Source organism: Entelurus aequoreus, linkage group LG23 (genome assembly GCF_033978785.1).
Source record: "Entelurus aequoreus isolate RoL-2023_Sb linkage group LG23, RoL_Eaeq_v1.1, whole genome shotgun sequence".
In the NCBI taxonomy this organism is placed as follows: domain Eukaryota; kingdom Metazoa; phylum Chordata; class Actinopteri; order Syngnathiformes; family Syngnathidae; genus Entelurus; species Entelurus aequoreus.
Genome location: NC_084753.1, coordinates 14,237,186 through 14,262,066, shown reverse-complemented (window position 1 = coordinate 14,262,066; position 24,881 = coordinate 14,237,186). Strand labels below are relative to the sequence as shown.

Below are 24,881 nucleotides of genomic sequence, written 5' to 3'. Positions count from 1 at the left end.
TTCAGAGTCCGCTGGAATCCCACGGAGAGTCGAGACTTGACGGTGGTCTCTCGCCCCGGCTTTTGTGTGTTCCGGTCAGACTTCAAGCATGGCGTGGACCAAATACCAACTGTTCCTGGCGGGACTTATGCTGACAACCGGCTCTATTAACACGTTATCGGCCAAGTAAGTACACGCTAGTTTGATACATGTATGCAGTGATGTTAGCTAAAAACTAACCGGGTATGAACGATGTGTTTACTCCGCGTAATAACGGGTTTACGACATTGTCGTACAGTGTTTCCGTCCGGCTTATTCCATAACATGTTTACGTATCTATTTACACGTAATTACTACGTACTTACATACTAGCATACAATGCTAGTTGCTAACAAAGTTGCTAATGACATCCTTTACATGACAATAAATGCATCATGTAAAATAAGACTGCTGCCAGAAAGGAAACACACCTCAAACAGCTTCATTTGGTGATAAAAACTACAGTATGTCCAGTTTTGCTTGTTAAAATAATAATAAATATAATGAATGGCATGTGGTGTTCATCGTAACGTGACTAAACATGTTAGGTCACGTGTCCCAGCAACGACTGATGAGCAATATCCTGTATATTGGAGTCAATATTGTAACATTTCATTTTAATTTAATCTAAAAAAAATTAAACATTAATTGCCACAATTACCTAGTGGAAATGAGATTAAATGAAAATGAAGATCTGAATAACAAAATACTTCATGATCTGAAGTAGTTATGAAGTAGTTTCGTTTAGGGTTGGACACTGGTTCCTCGTTTCGAATTGAGTTCCCAACGATTCTTTTAAAATGGCCATAGTATAATTTAAAACACGTCTTTGTGGTCGACATAATATGAAATAGTGGTTCTTCGGTCAAAATAAAGGCATAGATTATGTTTTACAGACCATATTCAAGCCGTTTTGTGGGCGGTCTTATGTACGTGCCTCCACTTTGACTGCGTAAATCATCAATCAATCAATCAAAGTGTATTTATATAGCCCTAAATCACGAGTGTCTCAAAGGGCTGCGCAAGCCACAACGACATCCTCGGCTCAGATCCCACATCAGGGCAAGGAAAAACTCAACCGAATGGGCTACAATGAGAAACCTTGGAGGGGATCGCAAATGCTTCTACTGAGGTAGCATCTCTAACTGGGCACTCCAGAGTACTGGAGCTCGAATAGAAAACGGAGGACACTGCAGCACCTGCAGTGAGGGAATTTGTCCAAAAGATGGCGTCATGGCACAAACAATAAAAACACCCTTTCAGTGTTTTTGCTTGTTTTAAAAAAAATACAAATAATTTTTATTATAGCCATCAATTAAGAAAAGTCCATACATTAGCCACCCTGTCTTTGAAGCCACAGGGTTCAAAGTAGAGCTGGGCGATATGTTTTTTTTAAAAAATATCTCGATATTTTTAGACCATATCTCGATACACGATATATATCTCGATATTTTGCCTTTGCCTTGAATGAACACTTGATGCATATAATCACAACAGTATGATGATTCTATGTGTACATTAAAACATTCTTGTTCATACTGCATTAATATATGCTCATTTTAAACTTTCATGCAGAGAGGGAAATCACAACTAAGTCAATTGACCAAAACTGTAATTATTAAACAATTTTTAAGCAGTGGCACAAACATTCATGTCATTTCCAAAACAGAAATTGCAAGATTGTCAGAGACATTTTAAAACAAGCTGAGTGCACTTTTGTGCATGATGTCACTAAGATGACATATCAAAACAACAGTAAATTAAAGTGCACTTTTTGTACAGAACGCCACTACAATAGTTTAAAACAAATAAAGTGCACTTTTGTGCATGATGTCACACAAGATATTTCAATAACTGTCAAATAAAAATGAGCTGCATAATAGGAAATCAAATAGTTGATGTCCTTCGCTATGTGGTAGGTTCCTGCGGACGTTATCTCCTTGTTTTTGACTATTTGTTTCATACGGTGTTGATATGGAAATGGTTGCCTCGGCATTTTGTTGGTGTGGCACCGAATGGAGATGTTGACATGCGGAGTTTCAAACACTCTTCATTCTTTAGCGGGTGACTTTTCAAATGATGCTACATATTAGCAGTAATGCAACTTTTTGTAGCAACGCTTTTGCACCACACTTGACATATTACGGTTGTCTGTTCGACATATTCCCGCTTGAAGCCAAACCACCGCCAGACGATGGACCCCGTGCTGTTTTTCTTGGCAATTAATTATTCCTTCATTTCTTACCATATTCGCACCTTCTTTCTCTCATATTACCACTCGCACCACAGCTAACGTTACCCATGCCGATACCTCTCTGCTCCGCGAAGGCGTATACGTATGTGACGTATGTAAGAAGGTGCGCTCGTTTTATGTCTCTGTGAGAAGGAGAGACAACAAAGAGTGAGAAACGCCTGTAGTGTAATGCCTGCAGCTAAAAGCAACTCTGTGAGAACGTATACTCCAATATCACGATATAGTCATTTTCTATATCGCACAGAGACAAACCCGCGATATATCGAGTAAATCGATATATCGTCCAGCCCTAGGCTACAATGAGAAACCTTGGAGAGGACCGCAAATGTGGGGACCCGCGCCCCGGGCGACCGGTGCAATGGACGTCGAGTGGATCTAGTTAATAGTGTGAGAGTCCAGTCCATAGTGGGGCCAGCAGGAGATCATCTTGAGTGGAGACAAGTCAGCAGCGCAGAGACGTCCCCAACTGATGCACAGATGAGTGGTCCACCCCGGGTCCCGACTTTGAACAGCTGTGGTCACCTAATCTGTGTCCCCCCTCTCCGCGAAGGAGAGACGGCAGATCAACTTGTTTAAAAGGGGGGTCTATTTAAAGGCTAGAGCAGTGGTTCTTAACCTGGGTTCGATTGAACCCTAGGGGTTCGGTAAGTCAGGCTCAGGGGTTCGGCGGAGGTCAAAACACACCCGACTCATCGTGTAAATAAAAACTTCTCCCTATCGGCGTATTACGGATACGGCAACAGCAGAAATCACACTTATTTGCAGGTGTGTAATTTGTTGTGAGTTTATGCATTGTTGGTTTTGTTGTTTGAACAAGGTGATGTTCGTGCATGGTTCATTTTGTGCACCAGTAAAAAAACATGGTAACACTTTAGTATGGGGAACATATTCACCATTAATTATTAGTTGCTTATTAACATGCACATTAGTAACATATTGGCTCTTAACTAGTCATTATTAAGTACTTATTAATGCCTTATTCTGCATGGCCTTATTATAACCCTAACCCTCTAACCCTGACCCTAACCAAATAACTCTAAATTAAGTCTGTGTTACTTAGAATATGTTCCCCTAGTGTCCAAAAAACTCTAAATTAAGTCTTTGTTACTTAGAATATGTTCCACATACTAAAGTGTTACCAAAAACATATAACTTTGTCTTGAATTTGAAAAAAAAACCCCATCATTTTATTTTTCACTAAAGAAGGGTTCGGTGAATGCGCATATGAAACTGGTGGGGTTCGGTACCTCCAACAAGGTTAAGAATCACTGGGCTAGAGTATACAAATGAGTTCTAAGATGGGACTTAAATGCTTCTACTGAGGTAGCATCTCTAACTGTTACCGGGAGGGCATTCCAGAGTACTGGAGCTCGAATAGAAAACGGAGGACACTGCAGCACCTGCAGTGAGGGAATTCGTCCAAAAGATGGCGTCATAGCACAAACAATAAAACACCCATTCAGTGTTTTTGCTTGTTTTATTTTTTTAAATAAAAAATATTTTTATTATAGCCATCAATTAAGAAAAATCCATACATTAGCCACACTGTCTTTGAAGCCACCGGGTTCAAAGTGTAGGAAAAAAGTAGCGGCTTACAGTCCAGAATTTACGGTAAATTTCTGGATCATCATTTGTCCCAAATTAGTCTTAGTTGTCTTTCATGAAGTCTGCCATGATTAGTGATGTTAAAATGAGCAAAACATGCATGTTATTATGAATGTGCCTGTTACTACATGCTTACAGCGCGTATATAAATCCTTCAACTGACTTTTGCTAGCGTTTATTTACGAGTTAGAATGCATAAAAAAAGGAAAAACGTGTGGTTGTCTCTCATAAAGATGGTGAATTATAGGCAAAATTTAAAAAAAAGTGCAGTTCCCCTTTAAGCCAAGGCTTTATAAACTTAACCTTTTATTAAACAGAGTGTTGATGGGATTTCCTTTTAATTGATTATATTACGTGTTATACATGAACAAGTTTAAAGATGAAAATATCTCATAGTCAACCGTTGTCTTTACTTCCCTAACAATGTGTGATGTCAGCTGTCTGCTGCGTGACTCACACTTGTCCATCCCGTTGTTGGCGTGTCAGCCGAGCAGCATCCAATAAAGTAAAGTTCACTTTGCTCAGCGCAGACTTTTACAAGCAGGTCAGGTTCCAGACGGACAAATATTGCTACTACGAGCTGACGTTTCACGACAGTCACATGAAACGGATACAAGCTCACAGGGTTCGTTGCACCTCGCTTAGTCTACTTTTTTTTTTTTTTAACCTCGAATGAGGCAGCAGATTTTAATTTCTGATGTGTGGTGACGGGCTGAGCTTGAGGAAAGTGCTGATCCGTCACGTTTCGCCGCCACAGTCCCTTGTCTTGCACATTAAAACGGAGAACACGTGGATCACGCTTCCTCTTCTGTCAGACTACGAAACTTGTCACCAGGCAGAGATAAAATAAAGTTAAAGTTAAAGTACCACTGATAGTCACACACACACTAAGTGTGTTGAAATTATCCTCTGCATTTGACCCATCCCCATGTTCACCCCCTGGGAGGTGAGGGGAGCAGTGAGCAACATCAGTGGCTGCGCTCGGGAATCATTTTGGTGATTTAACCCCCAATTCCAACCCTTGATGCTGAGTGCCAAGCAGGGAGGCAACGGGTCCCATTTTTATAGTCTTTGGTAAGAAGTCACAACCTTCCAGTGTCAGGGCGGACACTAACCACAAGGCCACTGAGCAGAACATTAAGTGTAACAAATTAAAAGTTTAAAAATAGAGGTTCACTTTGCAAATATTTTCAGATAAAATGCAAAACTAGCAATTTGTGACTTCACAATGCAATGCCAATTCACGCAAATTCAACCAATCTCTGCACATTTTGGCCAATCATTCACTACGTTTCCATGCACGAAATTAGTCCGATTTCTCAAATAGTTTTTTTTTTTACATCTACTGTGCGTATAAAGTCCAAGTATCCATGCGCTCTCTAATGTGACTATTGGTCATACGACGTGTGATTATCTCCTTTTAGCACAGATAAATATATTGCTTTTCCGGTTGACCTATGACGTCACGCTTGCCTCTGTGGCTCCTTACAAGTTACCAACTTTGCTGTGCTGTACCTGATGTCCGCTGTAATATTGGCACAGATTACAAATATTACGTCTCTAATGGCTATTATGATGTTAAAGGCCTACTGAAATGAGATTTTCTTAGTTAAACGAGGATAGCAGGTCCATTCTATGTGTCATACTTGATCATTTCACGATATTGCCATATTTTTGCTGAAAGGATTTAGTAGAGAACATCGACGATAAAGTTCGCAACTTTTGGTCGCTGATAAAAAAAGCCTTGCCTGTACCGGAAGTAGGTTGACGTCACAGGTTGAAGAGCTCCTCACATCTGCACATTGTTTTTAATCATGGACGCCAGCAGCATGAGCGATTCGGACCGAGAAAGCGACGATTACCCCATTAATTTGAGCGAGGATGAAAGATTTGTGGATGAGGAAAGTGAAAGTGAAGGATTAGAGGTCAGTGGAAGCGATTCAGATAGGGAAGATGCTGTGAGAGGCGGGTGGGACCTGATATTCAGCTGGGAATGACTAAAACAGTAAATAAACACAAGACATATATATATATACTCTATTAGCCACAACACAACCAGGCTTATATTTAATATGCCACAAATTAACCGCGTATAACAAACACCTCCCCCCTCCCGTCCATATAACCCGCCAATACAAATCAAACACCCGCACAACACACTCAATCCCACAGCCCAAAGTACCGTTCACTTCCGCAAAGTTCATACAGCACATATATTTCCCCAAAGTGACGTACGTGACATGCACATAGCGGCACGCACGGACGGGCAAGCGATCAAATGTTTGGAAGAAAGCTGCGTACTCACGGTAGCGCGTCTGCTATCCAACTCAAAGTCCTCCTGGTTGTGTTGCTGTAGCCAGCCGCTAATACACCGATCCCACCTGCAGCTTTCTTCTTTGCTGTCTTCATTGTCCATTAAACAAATTGCAAAAGATTCACCAACACAGATGTCCAGAATACTGTGGAATTTTGCGATGAAAACAGAGCTGTTTGTATTGGGACACAATGGTGCCCAATACTTCCGCACACTCCGTGACGACACGCGCAAAAGTCATCATACCGAGACGTTTTCAGCCGGATATTTCCCGGGAAATTTAAAATTGCACTTTATAAGTTAACCCGGTTGTATTGGCATGTGTTGCAATGTTAAGATTTCATCATTGATATATAAACTATCAGACTGCGTGGTCGGTAGTAGTGGGTTTCAGTAGGCCTTTAAATAGCAGACAGCATCAAGAAATGATCCTGGATTGCGCTACGAACAAGATGCTACTACCAAGTATCTGAGCAGATGCAGCTCCGGCGAGAGAGTTTTTTCGAAGTAATTTTCGGACATTCAAACAAACTTTTGAATGTCCCGGAGATCATTGACAAGGCTCTGTAGATTGATGGAAGGAGTTTTAAATTCGAAGGAAAAGACCGTTCGTGCCCTGACGGTACTGTTCCAGATGAAGGTTGTTGTTGTTCTGGACTATCTTGCCAGTTTTGTGGAATGCAGTTTGGAGAATTTTAATATTCTCCTTAAATATTCCTGCTTCATCATCTTTCATCTCATTTTCATTTTGTTCGGGAGTCCGAATTAAGATGGCATTCTCCATTTCCTTAGCTACCTTTTTCAAAAAAATCTCAGTTTCTCTTTTTCTATTACTTGAAAAAGTAATTTTAATCTGTGAAGCAAATAAACAGTCTCCTCTTCATTACAATTGTTGCCTGTTTTGATTAAATGGTATGTGCTTCTGGCGTATATCACAAAGGGTCCGCTCCGGCGCACACACTCCCTCGAGAAATCTGGTTTCCAATCGCATAATCCAGGTGTGTTAGTCCGACATTTCAAATATCGAACACGATCAGATTAAGGTGTTTTCACGGGCTGTAGAATGCTTATTTAGAGCCGAACTAAATCGGACTAACTTAGTGCATGGACACGTACAACAATTAAATTCGTCCGAGCAGCGCTCGAATGCAAATTTCAACTGTCTGATCAAAACTCATGATTCTTAGAGCCCCACTTAAGAACTTCCAGTTTTGGTTGATTTTGGCGGAACCAGTGGACCAAAGCTGTATTGTTTTCTGCAGCAGGAAGACCACATTTCCCATGAGGACTAGCGCATATAGCGTCAAACTGACACAATAATACCACAATGATTCAGTATGACTGATGTTTCCACGCCTATATATTTTACTCAAATTTTTTATTTGCAGTTTGCAGTCTGTGCATTGTTTTTTCTTTAGACAGTAATTTTGAGTTTGTTGCATGGCTGGTCGTGTCAGTGTGGAACAGTGAACTATCACGCTGGTGGCTATTTATTGCTACCACACAAATTTCTGATAACTAACATTAGCATTATCATTTTGACTTGTGCATCGAAAGTCACTTACTAGTACAGCAGGAACAGCTGAAAATCCCTCCTCATCTTTGAGCTCACGCCAGCGAGTGAAAGCCGGGCCAATGTTGATCCTTGACTGTCCTTTTATAGCCTCCGTTTTCTTTTTTGTCTCCTTAGACAAAACTTTGTGTTTCTTTGGTTGTTTTGTTGCTTCTGCCATGATAGCAGTAATTGTACATTCGCATCGTCTTTTTAATGAATGGGGAAAGGGGGAAGTGACGTATGTTGTAAAACAAGTTCGCACATTTGTAATTTTTTGTGTGGCAGGGTTAGGCCTGGGCCGATTACAAATTTTGCTTGACGATATATTTACCAACAAATTATTGCAGATAAACTATATTATTGCCATGATTTTTATGAGACCAAATTAACCATTAATTTAATGATAATCCATCCAATTTAATGATAATCCATCCATTTTCTACCGCTTGTCTCTTTCGGGGTCGCGGGGGGTGCTCGAGTCTATCTCAGTTGCATACGGGCGGAAAGCGGGGTACACCCTGGACAAGTCGCCACCTCATCGCAGGGCCAACACAGATAGACACATAATAATAATGCATGTGTATCATTTGAAATGCAATAAACTTGTATTTATTGTGTAATTTAAAACTAATTGAAATTAAAACGTTTCAATCTCCAAGTTACAACAAACATATAAGAAGAAAATATACTTTGTTAGCAGAATGTTGCACTTGAATAAACATTACAACTAAAAGGAATAACATCTTAAGGGGGGGATGGGGGGCTCAAATATACACAATCATACCAATAATTAAAATAGCTAAATAAAGTGTTGACAAAGTTGCACTTCAATATTGAACATAAAGGCAGAAGTCTAGTTGTATTTGACAATCAAGTTCTTCAACAAAAGTGCAGAGTAACAATATATACACTACAGTTTAAACAGATGTATTAACAGGTCATATGCAAAACTAAATTAAGTTTGGCAGATTCCCGAGTTTATAACAGTACTAAATGGCAGCATGTGTTTGGCAATGTATTTAACCACTCTAGTAAGCACACTATTTTGCAGTCTTTTGTTTACATTGACCTGTCATCTGGCTTCTTCACCAAACGCTCTAGTGAGTGTGGACTGTCGAGTGGTTGTGTGTCAAGTGGGCGTGCAGGTTTGTTGTGTTCGAACACATTCGGCAAACTGGCTCCTCTGTATTGATAGGCTCATCTTCTTCCATAGGTTTAAACTAGGGATGTCGGATAATGGCTTTTTGCCGATATCCGATATTGTCCAACTCTTAATTACCGATACCGATATCAACCGATACCGATATATACAGTCGTGGAATTAACACATTATTATGCCTAATTTGGACAACCAGGTATGGTGAAGATAAGGTCCTTTTTAAAAAAATTAGTAAAATATAATAAGATAAATAAATTTAAAAAAATTCTTGAATAAAAAAGAAAGTAAAACAATATAAAAACAGTTACATAGAAACGAGTAATTAATGAAAATGAGTAAAATTAACTGTTAAAGGTTAGTACTATTAGTGGACCAGCAGCACGCACAATCATGTGTGCTTACGGACTGTATCCCTTGCAGACTGTATTGTTGTATATTGATATATAATGTAGGAACCAGAATATTAATAACAGAAAGAAACAACCCTTTTGTGTTTGGTTTAGTGTTCATTTTGTCCCTGTTAGCTGCTACATGCTAACAAGTTGCACTGTGTGATCGAGTCAAAGACACTTAATGAGGACAAGATGATTCACCCCCTTCTTTTCCTTCCGCTATGGTACAAACGTACGTAGCTGCTAAAAGCGACAAAAAGCACGAATGCTATTGAAGCATGCGCATGGTAATTTATCGACGCTGGAAAACTTACAGACACTAATTTTCATTTATCGTCGGTTAATTATACGCGCAGCACATCATGCTAGTTAGTACAACTACATACACCGCCAAGCTAGCTGTGTACAAACAAAACATGAAATGTGGACTAATACTTAGGTTGTGAGTTCAAACCCCGGCCGATTCATACCAAAGACTACAAAAATGGGACCCATTACATCCCTGCTTGGCACTCAACATCAAGGTTTGGAATTGGGGGTTAAATCACCAAAAATGATTCCCGGGCGCAGCACCGCTGCTGCCCACTGCTCCCCTCACCTCCCAGGGGGTGATCAAGGGGATGGGTCAAATGCAGAGGACACATTTCACCACACCTAGTGTGTGTGTGACAATCATTGGTACTTTAACTTAACTTTACAGATACTGAAATATGATTATTCATATTTTAAGTTAGTAAGATTGGTGTCCTATTAAATTGTGTTGTGTGTTACAAACTCAAAAGCCATTCAGCAGTGGACGCATGCATGCCGTCGCAAGGCGATGTGTTACTACGCTGGTAAAATACTTTGTCGGTGTTCCCTCTTACAATAACAATGTCGCTACAGCTTGGTTATTATACAGGTTACTAAACGTAAATAAAGTATTGTTGGCGGTTTTTGGATGCATTGTCACACATTCAGTGAAATAATATTCTTATGCGATGGACATAAAATACAACACCATCAGACCTGACTCACTTGGTTACAGAATACTGCTCAGTTTCAAGTTATGCGATACTTTGACACACAAACATGAAATTACATTGTTATTATTTCAAATAAGAAAATCGGTACAAGTCCCTGCCAAATATGTGCGAAGGCTTATGAAAGTTCTTGTGAATTCCATTAAAGGAGTAGTAGGGAACATTTAGTATATAAAAATCAACAGGGTCAGAAGCTAAATAGGCCATTTCTTGTCCTGGAATAAACATTGTCGGAACATTGTAGTGCTTTAGCAAGGTTTCAATGAGCACCGCACACAACTTCAACGTATTGTTACAACAAGACCTGTGTCCTGCCTGGTCCACCTCACTGACCATTCAAGTGTCCAGGGTTGCTGTAGCGATGATAGAAGCACTACTACAAGTAGTTCCCTTATTGAAAACGAAGCAACCATTTAACGTTAATATGTAGTTCTAAACATATTTGTTTTGATCCCCTCGAAACAGCTGACTGATAGTTTTAACGTTAAATCTACGTTCGTGGTTTTTACAGTGCATTTTTATCAGCGGAAAAACAGTTTGACGGTTATTTTTATGGTCAAACTCCAGTGGCGACCATTGTTTTTACAGTGCGCCTTTCTGCAAATGAAAAAAACGGTACCATTGTTTGTTTCAACAGTAAAATTCTGGCGAATGTGTTGCCAGTTCTGAATCTTAAAATCTACCCTTGTCGTTTTCAAAGTGCATTACTGTAAATGGAAAAAAGGTACCACTGTTATTTTCACGGTAAGATTCCAGCACCCTTAAAGGCCTACTGAAATGATTTTTTTTTACTTAAACGGGAATAGCAGATCCATTCTATGTGTCATACTTGATCATTTCGCGATATTGCCATATTTTTGCTGAAAAGATTTAGTAGAGAAAATCGACGATAAAGTTCGCAACTTTTGCTCGCTGATAGTAGCGTGACGTCACAGGAGGTAGTATTCCTCACAATTCCCCATTGTTTACAATGGAGCGAGAGAGATTCGGAGCGACAAAGCGACGATTACCCCATTAATTTGAGCGAGGATGAAAGATTTCTGGATGAGGAACGTTAGAGTGAATGACTAGAGTGGCAGTGAAGGACGTATCTTTTTTCGCTCTGACCGTAACTTAGGTACAAGCTGGCTCATTGGATTCCACACTCTCTCCTTTTTCTATTGTGGATCACGGATTTGTATTTTAAACCACCTCGGATACTATATCCTCTTGAAAATGAAAGTCGAGAACGCGAAATGGACATTCACAGTGACTTTTATCTCCACGACAATACATCGGCGAAACACTTAGCTACGGAGCTAACGTGATAGCATCGTTCTCAAATGCAGATAGAAACAAAATACATAAATCCCTGACTGGAAGGATAGACAGAAGATCAACAATACTATTAAACCATGGACATGTAACTACACGGTAAATAATTCTCAGCCTGGCAAAGCTTAACAATTCTTTTGCTAACGACGCTGAAGCTAACTTAGCAACCGGACCTCACAGAGCTATGATAAAAACATTAGCGCTCCACCTACGCCAGCTAGCCCTCATCTGCTCATCAACACCCGTGCTCACCTGCGTTCCAGCGATCGACGGCGCGACAAAGGACTTCACCCGATCATCCGTGCGGTTGGCGGCTAGCATCGGCTAGGCGTCTGCTATCCAAGTAAGTAGTCCTTGTTGTGTTGCTACAGCCAGCCGCTAATACACCGATCCCACCTACAACGTTCTTTTTTGCAGCCTCCATTGTTCATTAAACAAATTGCAAAAGATTCACCAACACAGATGTCCAGAATACTGTGGAATTATGAGATGAAAACAGAGCTGTTTTGTATTTGATTCAATGGGGTATCCAAAGGAGTTTTTCAACCGGAAGTTTAGCAGGAAATTTAAAATTGCACTTTACAAGTTAACCCGGCCGTATTGGCATGTGTTGCAATGTTAAGATTTCATCATTGATATGTAAACTATCAGACTGTGTGGTCGGTAGTAGTGGGTTTCAGTAGGCCTTTAAAATCTATGGTTGTTGTTTTTACAGTACATTTCTGTTAACGAAAAAAACGGTACCACTATTATTCTCATGGTAAAATTCTGGTGAATGTGTTGCCAGTTTTTAACCTCAAAATCTATCGTAGTTTGGTTTTACAAAGCATTAATGTAATTGGAAAAACGCTAGCAATGTTATTTTTCCACTAAAATTCTGGCAATTGACTGACACTTTCTAATGTAAAATCTACAGTCGTTTTTACAGAGCATGACTATAAATACAAAAGCGATACCGCTGGTATTTTTTCATTATAAAATCCTAGCAACTGTGCTGCTGGTTATTTACCGTAATATCTATGATTATTGTTTTTACAGTGCAGTAGTGTAAACGGCAAAAGGGTACCACAGTTATATTAACTGTAAAAATTCTGGCAACTGAGAAGCCAGTTTTTTTTTAACGTAAAATCTACAGTTGTTTTTACAGAGCATTACTTTAAGTGGAAGAACGATACCGCTGTTATTTTTACACAAACAGTCTGGCGACTGACTGCAAGTTTTAAAACGTAAGATGTAGTCGTCGTATTTACAGTGCATAACTGTAAATGGAAAAACGATACCACCCTTATTTATACGATAAGATTTGGGCGACTGTGCTGTCAGTTTTTTTTTTACTGTAAAATCTACAGTTGTTTTTACAGTGTATTTCTGTAAAATGAAAAATGGTACCACTGTTTTAAAAGGGAACTGCACTTTTGGGGAATGTTTCACAATCATGATGAGAGACTAGAACACATGTATATTTATAATGTCGTAACAGATCTATTCATAATATGTAATATGTACAATATTTACCGTATTTTGGTCATTTTAATCAATGCCAGGACTGATTTCTTCAGCTCATTTATTTCCATTTTTATAGCAGCGCACTTCCGACTTCCGGCAACAAACGTGAGTTCCTACGTCTGGAGAAAAACGTGTTGTAATCATGGCAGAGTTGGTAATAGACGACTATTTTTGGACAAATGACAGAAGCCGAGAGAGTGAGGTCGGCGTGACTAGACGCTGCAAATGTGGAACTTGGGGCCAAGCTTTGCGGACAAATGGCGTGCTTACCCAAAATAAACCTGGAAAAAAACTTCCGCGGTCAGCATGACCAAACAGACAACTGTCTATGATGTCTATGGTTGTTGGCTACTGGCTAACATAGGTACACTACCATTCAAAAGTTTGGGGTCACATTGAAATGTCCTTATTTTTGAAGGAAAAGCACTGTACTTTTCAATGAAGATAACTTTAAACTAGTCTTAACTTTAAAGAAATACACTCTATACATTGCTAATGTGGTAAATGACTATTCTAGCTGCAAATGTCTGGTTTTTGGTGCAATATCTACATAGGTGTATAGAGGCCCATTTCCAGCAACTATCACTCCAGTGTTCTAATGGTACAACGTGTTTGCTCATTGGCTCAGAAGGCTAATTGATGATTAGAAAACCCTTGTGCAATCATGTTCACACATCTGAAAACAGTTTAGCTCGTTACAGAAGCTACAAAACTGACCTTCCTTTGAGCAGATTGAGTTTCTGGAGCATCACATTTGTGGGGTCAATTAAACGCTCAAAATGGCCAGAAAAAGAGAACTTTCATCTGAAACTCGACAGTCTATTCTTGTTCTTAGAAATGAAGGCTATTCCACAAAATTGTTTGGGTGACCCCAAACTTTTGAACGGTAGTGTATGACTGGCTAGCAATACGGTGCTAGCAGTGTTATGAATAGCGGCGTACCGATCAGTATCGGCCCATTTTCGTGAAAAAGTACATCGGCCATTTTAATGTCGATCACAAAACACAAAACAATTGCTCTCATCAATGAAGCAAAAACATATTCAACAGTGGGATTTCTAACAATTAGGAAGGTTTGCGTCATGTTTGTCCTCCTACAGAATCCATATTAAAACAAAAATGTTTATTTCCCCCCCCCATCTTTTTCCATTTTCATACATTTTTGAAAGAGCTCCAGGGAGCCACTAGGTCGGCGCTCCAACCACCCAGCTAAGCTAACCGCTAAGATAACATTAAACAACGGGTCATTGTAATTGCGACCATAAAAATGTCATTTCCACAAACAGGTGGGCGGACACGTTCAGTGCACCGGGCTGCCATGGTGACCCTAATCATACATTCTCCCACCCTTTTGTCCAGGTAAGAATGCTTGGATGCAAAATCCCAATCGTCTATACTGACCCAGATCGTAGGAGTGAGTTGTGTGTTGGTGTGTGTGTTTGTCGCCCAGGCAGTGGGCATGTTTCTGGGCGAGTTCAGCTGTCTGGCCGTCTTCTACATCCTCCTCTGCCACGACCGTCGCAGCCCTGAGCCCCAGATGAACCCAGGCCAGAGCTTCAACCCGTTCCTGTTCTTTCCCCCCGCCATGTGTGACATGTTGGCCACCTCCACCATGTACGTAGGTAGGTCGACTCCCATCAATTTCTAAATATTTAGTGGTCAACTGCATATGTCCACGTTGCTTATTAAAGCCTCGTCTGGATGTTTAGCTCTCAGCATGACCAGCGCCTCCAGCTTCCAGATGCTCCGCGGCGCAGTCATCATCTTCACGGGGCTACTTTCTGTGGCGTTTCTCAGGCGACGGCTGTTAACCAGTCAGTGGGTGGGGATCCTCACCACCATCCTGGGCCTGGTGATAGTGGGTCTGGCCGACTTCCTCAGTGGACACCAAGACGACAGTCACAAACTCAGTGACGTCCTCACAGGTGGGGCAAATTATAATAGGTATGGGGCGATCTGGCTGAAAATGTATCACGATACAAGTCTTTTGTATCATTCAATGTCCATAGTTTTTGATATTTTTTAGAACCTATCGAAAACAGGTATCAGGAGAAAAATATATTATTAGTACAAAATGTTTATTTCAAATGTATTTTATTTTCTGGACTATAGAGCGCACCAGGCCGAGCCCACTAAATTTCAGAATATTTTTCCATATATTCGACGCACCAGACTATAAGCTGCATATATACTGTGTATACCGTATTTTTCGGACTATAAGTCGCAGTTTTTTTCATAGTTTGGCCGGGGGTGCGACTTATACTCAGGAGTGACTTATGTGTGAAATTATTAACACATTACCGTAAAATATCAAATAATATTATTTAGCTCATTCACGTAAGAGACTAGACGTATAAGATTTCATGGGATTTAGCGATCAGGAGTGACAAAGATTGTTTGGTAAACGTATAGCATGTTCTATATGTTATAGTTATTTGAATGACTCTTACCATAATATGTTACGTTAACATACCAGGGACGTTCTCAGTTGGTTATTTATGCCTCATATAACGTACACTTATTCAGCCTGTTGTTCACTATTCTTTATTTATTTTAAATTGCCTTTCAAATGTCTATTCTTGGTGTTGGGTTTTATCAAATAAATTTCCCCCAAAAATGCGACTTATACTCCAGTGCGACTTATACATGTTTTTTACCTTCTTTATTATGCATTTTGGGCAGGTGCGACTTATACTCCGGAGCGACTTATACTCCGAAAAATACGGTATACACCGATATGAAATATTTTGTAAATGTCTATTCACATACCTTAATTGTTTCCAAATGGTGTATGTAACGCGGCAGCAAAACGGCTGATCAAACAAAACAGAAGTCATCGTCATGGACCCACTAGCTGCGGAAGCCAGCTCTCCAATCAGCTAAACAGACTCAATAACTCCACAGTGACGTTTTTGTGAATTTACTGAGGAATTTGTGAAACTGAAACAATACAAAAAAGAACGTCATTGTAAGTTAATAATGCTAACACACACACTTGCAAACGTGTTAGCATATTAGCTCATGCTAACGACGCTAGCGTCATTACATTAAGATAGCACATACAAATATGCATGAAAACACTCCTACAGACATCACGCATGGGACGGTTTAGTAAGTATAAACAGTTTTAGTTATATTATAAAGCTCATAAACTTTGCTTGGAGTGATGAATAAAGAATCCATATGAGTAGAAAGCTCCGGTTGAAAAACAAAGCACTACCCGTAAATAGAAGAGCACCTGCAGTGAGCCAACACGTCCATAAAATGCCGGCATAGCACAAACAATAAAACACTTTAAGTGCATTTGCTTGTTTTTTTGTTAACTATTTTTATTATGGCTGTAATCTGAGAAAAATCCACAAATGAGCCGCACCGTTTTATAAGCCTCGGGGTTCAAAGTGTAAGAAAAAAGTAGCGGTTTATAGTGTGGAATTTTCTGGTAACCTTCCTCTGATTACAATCTCCTCAGCTATCATGGCAGAAAGGAAAGGAAACATCAACACAACCATGGAAACCAATCAATGTAAACAAAATTATAAAATCAGATTGAAAACTTAACAATGTTTATAAATAAGATGCAAAAATAAGTAATATGTAAGAAATGCTTAATAAAGTGTAACAAAACAGTGCAAAGTGTGAAAATGTAAACATAGAGAAACCTGATAAGAACGAAATTCTGCAGGTTTATAGTGCTCTAAAGGGTGAGCACGGCTAAAGTTGTGTAGTATCAGTGGTCTTCGTGGGGACGCGCGCCTTGCATCATTTACAGACCACATTGTTCTGACTACGGTCTGTTTGAAAAACTCCAAAGAACTGCCATACCGTCGATATGACTTTTTCCTGTTTTTTCCACAATTTATTTGCTCTCTGCAGCACTCATTTTTACTTTCTCTTCTCAGTCCATGCAACGAATCAACAAGACGGCACGACCAAACTTCATAGTTAATATGGTTACCTGTTCGGCTGTTAGCGTGTCGCTCTATATAGGATCGGATGCACTTTATTTAACCCACAATAAAAAAATTGTGTGGTTGCAGTGCAGATACAAAAAGTCCACAAAGAGCCATTTCTACATACAGCTACAAAAGTGAAATTGATGACACTACTTCTGTCTGGCCGCTAACACAGATTTGACTGTAGTTCAACTGAAATTGTATATTGTTGTTAAATAGTTTTTTTCGCTGCTGCCACCAAAAAAATAACCATAGATAGTCTCATAGGAACACAAAACTCAACCCCAATTCCACCACCTTTCCTCTCTTCTGTCTTTTAGGAGACCTTCTGATCATCTTGGCTCAGGTCATAGTCTCTGTGCAGATGGTCCTGGAGGAAAAGTTTGTCTATAAACATGATGTGCATCCTCTGCGAGCCGTTGGAATTGAAGGTAAAGAACATATGTCACATCTCCATCCCCAACAGAGTAAGAGTACATTCAACATACATACATCTTCTCCATTGTCTCAGCAATGACTATTAGTTTGTTTACATCCTGCGTTGACATAACACATTCTTTCTGGAATGACCCAGGAAAAAAAGTCAATAGTGCAAAAAGCAAAGGTCCAGTAACACGTATAGACGTCAACAACAACAACACGTATTCTGAATTGTCAGCACTTAAGGAAGGAAATGTTACAGCCGTGACATGACAAAGCAACTTTAAACTACAATTATAGTAACAGGTTGCATTAAAATAAAGCACAAACAATAGGGATCCAAATGTGTGTATTGTTGGTTTGTTATTTTTCCAAGCAAAAACCACAAGTAAAAACACAAAATTGTTTTTTTTAATACAGTGGAACCTCAATTTACTAACTTAATTGGACTTTGAACAAAGTTTGTAAATAGAAAAGTTTGTATAGTGAAGCAATTTTCTCTATAAGAAACAATGTAAATATGAATAATGGTTCCATGCATATTTTAGTGAGGTTTTTACACTTTAAACATTATATGAAGTATTATACAGTATTGTGTATCAAACAAATACAACAACAAGTTTAACTGTTCTGTATGCGCTGCTCTGTCAACACAAGCACGCTCCTTTGGTGCCCTCACAAACAATCAAAAATCACAAACATCATTAACTTTAACAACCATATTGCTATAAAAATACACATTTAAAAAGGCAAAATTCACTTTACATTGTTATCGGCAAATGAGAAGCTGATGAGGAGGAAAGAAGCAGACCGAGGGGGAGTTGGGAGGGGAGGGAGAGGAGGGGCCGTGTGTGTGTGCATGCTGAACGCGAGGTAGAATTTCCTCCGCTGTGTCACCGAAGTGCGCTTTGGCATATTTTTCCAGACAAGTTTGTTCTCATCGCAATTAATACCTTGCCGTGGTACAAAGGATCTCTTCAATTTGAGCAAGCACAAAATGGCTGCCAGCGGGACACAAAATGAACGAATGAAGTGTTTGTACACAGACGGTTCGCACAAAGAGGCACATTTGGATCGGTTTAAAAGTCCGTAAATTTAAAAGTTCCCAAAAAGAGGGGTTTGTGAATTGAGGTTCCGCTGTATTTGTTTCCAGATCCAAAACGAAAAACTAATAAATACTTTTCCCCGATTTCCGATTTTGTGCACAATTACAAAATGGAAAAAAAAAAAAAATAATAAAAAAAAGATAACCAAAATAACTTATTTTTTTGTGACTCCATTTGATACACCATAGTAGTTTTAGGTCAGCCGTGTAAAAGTGAAGGCCCGCGGGCCGGATCTGGCATGAATGAATTATCTATGGCCCCCGGGATGATATTTGATTAGTATTAAAAGCGGCCCGCAGGCCACAGCCGCCTGCTGCTGTTTTGTACGCACCAATACTCCCATCAGTGTTGGCGCTAGGAATTTTCAAAATGGGGTACCAGGGACCCCATCAAGTCAGAAAAATGGGGTTCTACAGTAAATTTTTTGGAGTCCCACTTTTTTGTAAGCGTTTTGAAAAGAAATTATAAATGTATGCATTATCCTGTTATATCTCACATTCTATATTGTGTTTTGGAAAACGGTTGTCATAAACATTTCCTAATTCATAAAAAATAAAATTAAAAAAAGAAAACACATTTTTATGCATATGTAAATGTATTCAGTAATAAACATTCACTCACTTTCTTCTTTCCTTCATGGATCTAAACTTTACAGCTGCCGGTTGTTTTTTCTATAATTTTATTGTAATATTTTCAGAATGTGTTTGTTCTATTTTTGGCCAAAGTAAGACAAAAGAAAACAATCTGGAGCTGTCTTAATTTTGTAGTTTTAATGCCATGATTTTAATAGTCCGCCCCGCGTGTGCACAGATTTTCCTCCATGCGGCCCCTGAGCTAAAATGAGTTTGACACGTGGACTTTGACTTGCAGGTCACAAGTAAGACTGGAGGGCTGAGGGTCTAAATCAAGTTATGAGATGTCTTCTCATAACCAATGCTTACAAACATTGAAGAAGTTGGATAAGCAATACAAAAATAGAAGAATCTCCTTTTTAAAAATATCCATGTTTGTGTGCATATCTGGCGAAACCCCATATGGAACAAGACTTTATGCTGCGCTGCCATTTTCTTATACAAATACAACTACATTTATTTTTAGCGGCCCAGTTCAAAGTTTTAAATGTTTCCTTGATTTTTGATCTCTTTTTGTTACTGCCACTTCAGTTATTCTGAACTCAGGAATTATAGTGTGACTGACAAGGTCCTTAGCTGCCTGCTGCCATCTAGTGGAAGATTATTTACCTGCATCTACAACCAAGTGTGCCTGAGTCCACTTTGGATGAAAGAATACAACTAAATGGTCAAGTACACTATTAAAATACAGTAGTATTTCAGTACACATGTACTACATATTAGGGCTAAACGATTATGGCAAAAAAAAAATCAATTTTGATTTAGATTGTAATCACGATTAATAACACGATTATTCATTAATTTGAAAAAATGAGTATTTATTGTACCACCAAAACTCAACTTTAAATATAGTTTTTAAAAAATATATAAATTAGTAACAAATAAACAACAACAAGTATTATTAAGAATAGAAACAATACATTTTAATAACAAAAGCAATATAAAAAAACAATCAAATTCAGTTTTTCCGATTTTAATTGTTTTTAATTCCGTTTTTTACCTTTTACATTTATTTTACCGCCATAAAGTGCATGCTTTTTGCGTCAAATAACATTTTATAAAATGTTTGTTAAGTAAATGGAAAAATCCTCACATTTATTGGTGCAAAACATTTTTTTTGACAATTTTGACCAATATTTTAGGTCAAGGCATAAGAATTGTGTAAATGTTTCAATAAGTTCTTGAAGCACATTATGCCTGTGTCGGGTACTTTTTTGAAACCTTTATTTTGTTAGTGCAGTCACACTGGATGTGGCGCACCGCGCTATTATTGTGAAGGGAGAAAGTGTGAAGTGAAGTGAATTATATTTATATAGCGCTTTTTCTCTAGTGACTCAAAGCGCTTTACATAGTGAAACCCAATATCTAAGTTACATTTAAACCAGTGTGGGTGGCACTGGGAGCAGGTGGGTAAAGTGTCTTGCCCAAGGACACAACGGCAGTGACTCGGATGGCGGAAGCGGGGATCGAACCTGGAACCCTCAAGTTGCCAGCACAGCCACTCTACCAACCGAGCTATAAAGTGTGCAGTTCGAGTAAGGAGACAGACAAATTGAGGCTGTAAAAAAAGGGAGCGCCTCTCAAGTTGCAACTGCTGTTTCTACGTTGTTGTTACATCGATGATGTCGTTAACAACAACACAAGCAGATGAGATGTGTTGTGGGTGTATAGATTGTTCTTGCTAGCTTTAGGGCGATTGAGTGTGTCGGTGATCAATGTCATTTGATGCTAAGCCCGGCCCTTACGTCAACACGCTAATGACAAGATTAGACATGACTAATTCAGTTATTATCCAGTTTCATATTTATTTATAGTACATCTTTAATGTATGGCTATGTTAAAACAAAGACATCCTATAATTTCAACTTGATTTAGCCCCTTGGTCCTCCTGTCTGCTCTACAAGTCCACGTAGAACTACTTACGGGTAGGGAATATCCGATCAGGGTTATGTGCCGCCGATTCCAATACCGATTACCCATGAGTGAGATCGGCCGATACCAATACCGATAACATGTATTAACTGTAAAGATTTCCATCCCAGCAGGCATAAGACATTCAAACAACGTTGAGATGTTGTTTATTTCCTGACGTTGAGCAACTCAAACATAACGTAGAAACAACATACTTTAAGTTGTTTCAAAGTCAGTTTTAATATAATCAACGTTGTATCAACGTCTTGTGCCTGCTGGCATTTATTCATGGTGAGTGCTCTTGACAGTTTAATAGCAACACAATATTAAAATGTGTTCATTATTTTCTTTTGTTATATACAATTGAGCAAAAGTAGACAATAACTAAACAAAAGCAAAAAGTAATATATATTACTCTTTTAAATCCTTTGGTTTTTGGCCTTAAGGTCCTCCTGTGTGCAGGTAATTATTCTCCGTGTTTGTCAAAGTTAACAAAAACGACATCAAAATGATTGAGAAAATACAAACAGCTCTTGTACTCTTGCATCGACCTTATATTGATACTACCTCTAGTATCGACACCACCAATTTATGGATGGGTCCGCCCTTCTCTTACGTGTCGTGTACTTACTGTGTCGTTTTATTATCCTCTCTCTAATTCTTACTAATCTAACTGTCAATTTGCTGTTAAAAAAATGTTTACGTTGCGCTCTTTGAAGCTAGCTTAGCGGTTAGCTTAGCGGTTAGCTTAGCTCAGGGGTGTCAAACTCATTTTAGATCGGGGGCCACATGGAGGAAAATCTACTCCCAAGTGGGCCGGACTAGTAAAATCACGGCACGATAACTTAAAAATAAAGACAACTTCAGATTGTTTTCTTTTTTTTTAAAAATAGAACAAGCACATTCTGAAAATGTACAAATCATAATGTTGTTGGGGTTTTTTTTACACTTACATGTTGTGGTTAACAGTATTCTATCTTTATTTGTCATTATTTATACTTTCTGAATAAATTATGTGATAATATTCATCAGTCAAATCATTGGTGTTGATTTTCAATCTATCAAGATAAAAAAAATAATATCAAAATCATGTTATTCATGTAGTTTGACCATTTTCCTGGACTGGTGCACTCACATCATGTGGTTACTTCTTTTTTTTTTTTTACATATGTAGCATCATCCCCAATGATACAAAGAATTGCTATTGCGACATCTAGTGGACACATTTAGAACGGCGGTTTCTTTCATTCCAAAATTTCGGCTCATTTTTATATTTAGCAAACTTATCCCGCGGGCCGGATAAAACCTGTTCGGGGGCCTGATCCGGCCCACGGGCCGTACGTTTGACACCCCTGGCTTAGCTATTAGCCTGCGTGCCCCTGGCTTGTTCTCGGTGTGTAACATGTTTACATGATAATAATACTCAATAAATTAGAAAATGCAGTTTGTTTGGTTATTATTGATATTTAGGTGAGCGGCTCCACACTGTGTATGGAGAGACATAATTAGCTGCTAGCCGCTTGTCAGCCGGGGGACCTAAAATAAATAGTGTCAGTCAGTTGGGATTGGTATTTGTGATCGGCATTAAATGACATCAATCGCAGTGGCGGATCACATACTTTTCATTATGATACCGATCGGCACATCCCTTGGTAAGTTGGACACATACAGATTTGTCTGGGATAGACTCCAGCCTCCGTTGTTGGATGATACACTCTTTTCTATGTCCAGGTTTCTTTGGTTTCTTCGTCCTGACGCTGCTGCTCATCCCTATGTACTTCATCCACGTGGGCGAGTTCAGCGACAACCCCCGCCAGGTCCTGGAGGACGCGCTGGACGCCTTCTGTCAAATCGGCCACCGGCCGCTCATCTTGCTGGCGCTGCTGGGCAACACGGTCAGTATCGCCTTCTTCAACTTCGCCGGCATCAGCGTCACCAAGGAGATCAGCGCGACCACGCGCATGGTGCTGGACAGCCTGCGCACGCTGGTCATCTGGGCGATGAGCCTGGCGCTGGGCTGGGAGAAGTTCCACGGCCTGCAGGTGCTGGGCTTCTTGGTCCTGTTGACCGGCACGGCGCTCTACAACGGACTGCATCGGCCCCTGCTGGCCAGGATACCGTGCTGCGCCGGGCTGGCCGGCAGGGAGGAGGAGGAGGAGGAGCAGAGCAGTGCGGGGGAACGGGAGAGACTGCTTGGCGACGGTTCAGTGCAGGCACCCGATCAGAGCTAAAGTAGCAGCTGCTACACTTTGCACAAAGTCCAAAACACTGCACCTTTTAATCGAATACAACTTTTTACTCCACACTGCTGTACTTGCATTTTACTTCCTTTTTTTTTTTTTTAGAATATTTTTTTTAAGTATCCTGACATATTTTACTCAGTGTTTTTCAAATATTTTTTTAAGTATCCCGACTTATTTTACTCAGAATTTATTGTTTTATTATCTTGACTCATTTTACTCAGATTTGTTTTTAGAATATTTTTTAAGTATCCTGACTTATTTTACTTAGTTTCTTTTCAAATATTTTTAATTATCCTGACTTATTTTACTTAGGTTTTTTTCCAAATATTTTGAGTATCCTGACTTATTTTACTGAGTTTTTTTTTCCAAATATTTTTTAAATATCCTGACTTATTTTACTCAGAATAATTTTTTTTAAGTATCTTGGCGTATTTTACTCAGATATTTTTAGAATATTTTTTAAGTTAAAGTTAAAGTATTTTAACTTTAACTTAAAAAAGTTAGTTATTGCACTCACAATTATTTGTTCTAATTATCCTGACTACTTTTACTCTTTTTTTTTTAAATTTTTTAAATTTTAAGTATCCTGACTTATTTTACTTGGTTATTTTTTAAATATCCTGACTTATTTTACTCAGAATTATTTTTTTAGGTATCCTGACTTATTTTACTGACATTCTTTTTCTTCCCTTTTTGTTATGTTTTTGAGTATCCTGACTTATTTTACTCAGATTTGTTTATTAGAATATTTTTTTAAGTATCTTGAGTTATTTTACTCAGATTTTAATTTTTTAAAAATTTTAAATAATGCTGACTCAGCAGTGAGCTTGTGCCAAATACTTAATATTGTTATTTTTCCAGGTAAAAAAGAAAAATGTATTCTGTCACATAAAAATAAGGGATTTGCGCACGCTGTATGAACCAAGAGTCTTTTTCATTTCACCTTGTACTGAACGGAAACAAAAAAGAGAAGTGTCATTAAAATCATGTCATGGTGAACAAATGTTATATTTGCACAATTAGTAACTTTCTAAGTGTCCAATTACTGCTCTGCTAACAGCTGACACCTGCTTGCTGTTCACATCCTGAGTCAGTCCAACATCCTCCCCGAGGACCCTTGTAATGCTTTAATGGAGGTCAAAGGTAATACACATGACCCTCCAACAGGATGCAGGAATAATGTGTTAATTAGCCGCTTTGACACATTGATGTATTTATTACACCAGCCTCAAAGAGACAATAATTGATTGTGGGTAATAATTGTATATCAACACAATAGCAAGCAACTATCATTCGTAAAGGTCCATCTTTGCTACAAGCACAATAGTTAAAAAGCCTGTTCCTGTCGCTAAAAAACCCCACAAAAATAAAAAATACTCCCACGGTAATAATCAGGAAATTAAACATCTACATTTTTAGATAAAAAGTCATAATTATGAGAGATATATGCATTATTATGAGATATAAATGTAAAATT

At 38.9% G+C, this 24,881-nt stretch overlaps 1 protein-coding gene across 1 annotated transcript; it reads left to right on the top strand.

The window, feature by feature from the left end:
• Positions 1-24,398, top strand: slc35f6 (solute carrier family 35 member F6). The gene is made up of 6 exons (XM_062034729.1): positions 1-165; positions 14,426-14,498; positions 14,590-14,761; positions 14,849-15,064; positions 17,413-17,523; positions 22,893-24,398. The coding sequence occupies exons 1-6, from the start codon at positions 89-91 to the stop codon at positions 23,390-23,392; spliced, it is 1,149 nt and encodes a 382-aa protein (XP_061890713.1). The 5' UTR covers positions 1-88; the 3' UTR covers positions 23,393-24,398.
• The last annotated feature ends 483 nt before the right edge of the window (positions 24,399-24,881 follow it).

Excerpts from the sequence above, each read along its gene's own strand:
- slc35f6 (XM_062034729.1), top strand. The coding sequence starts at position 89 with ATGGCGTGGACCAAATACCAACTGTTCCTGGCGGGACTTATGCTGACA. Across the intron at positions 166-14,425 it reads ATTAACACGTTATCGGCCAA|GTGGGCGGACACGTTCAGTG; the intron begins GTAAGTACACGC and ends TTCCACAAACAG. Across the intron at positions 17,524-22,892 it reads GCGAGCCGTTGGAATTGAAG|GTTTCTTTGGTTTCTTCGTC; the intron begins GTAAAGAACATA and ends TTCTATGTCCAG.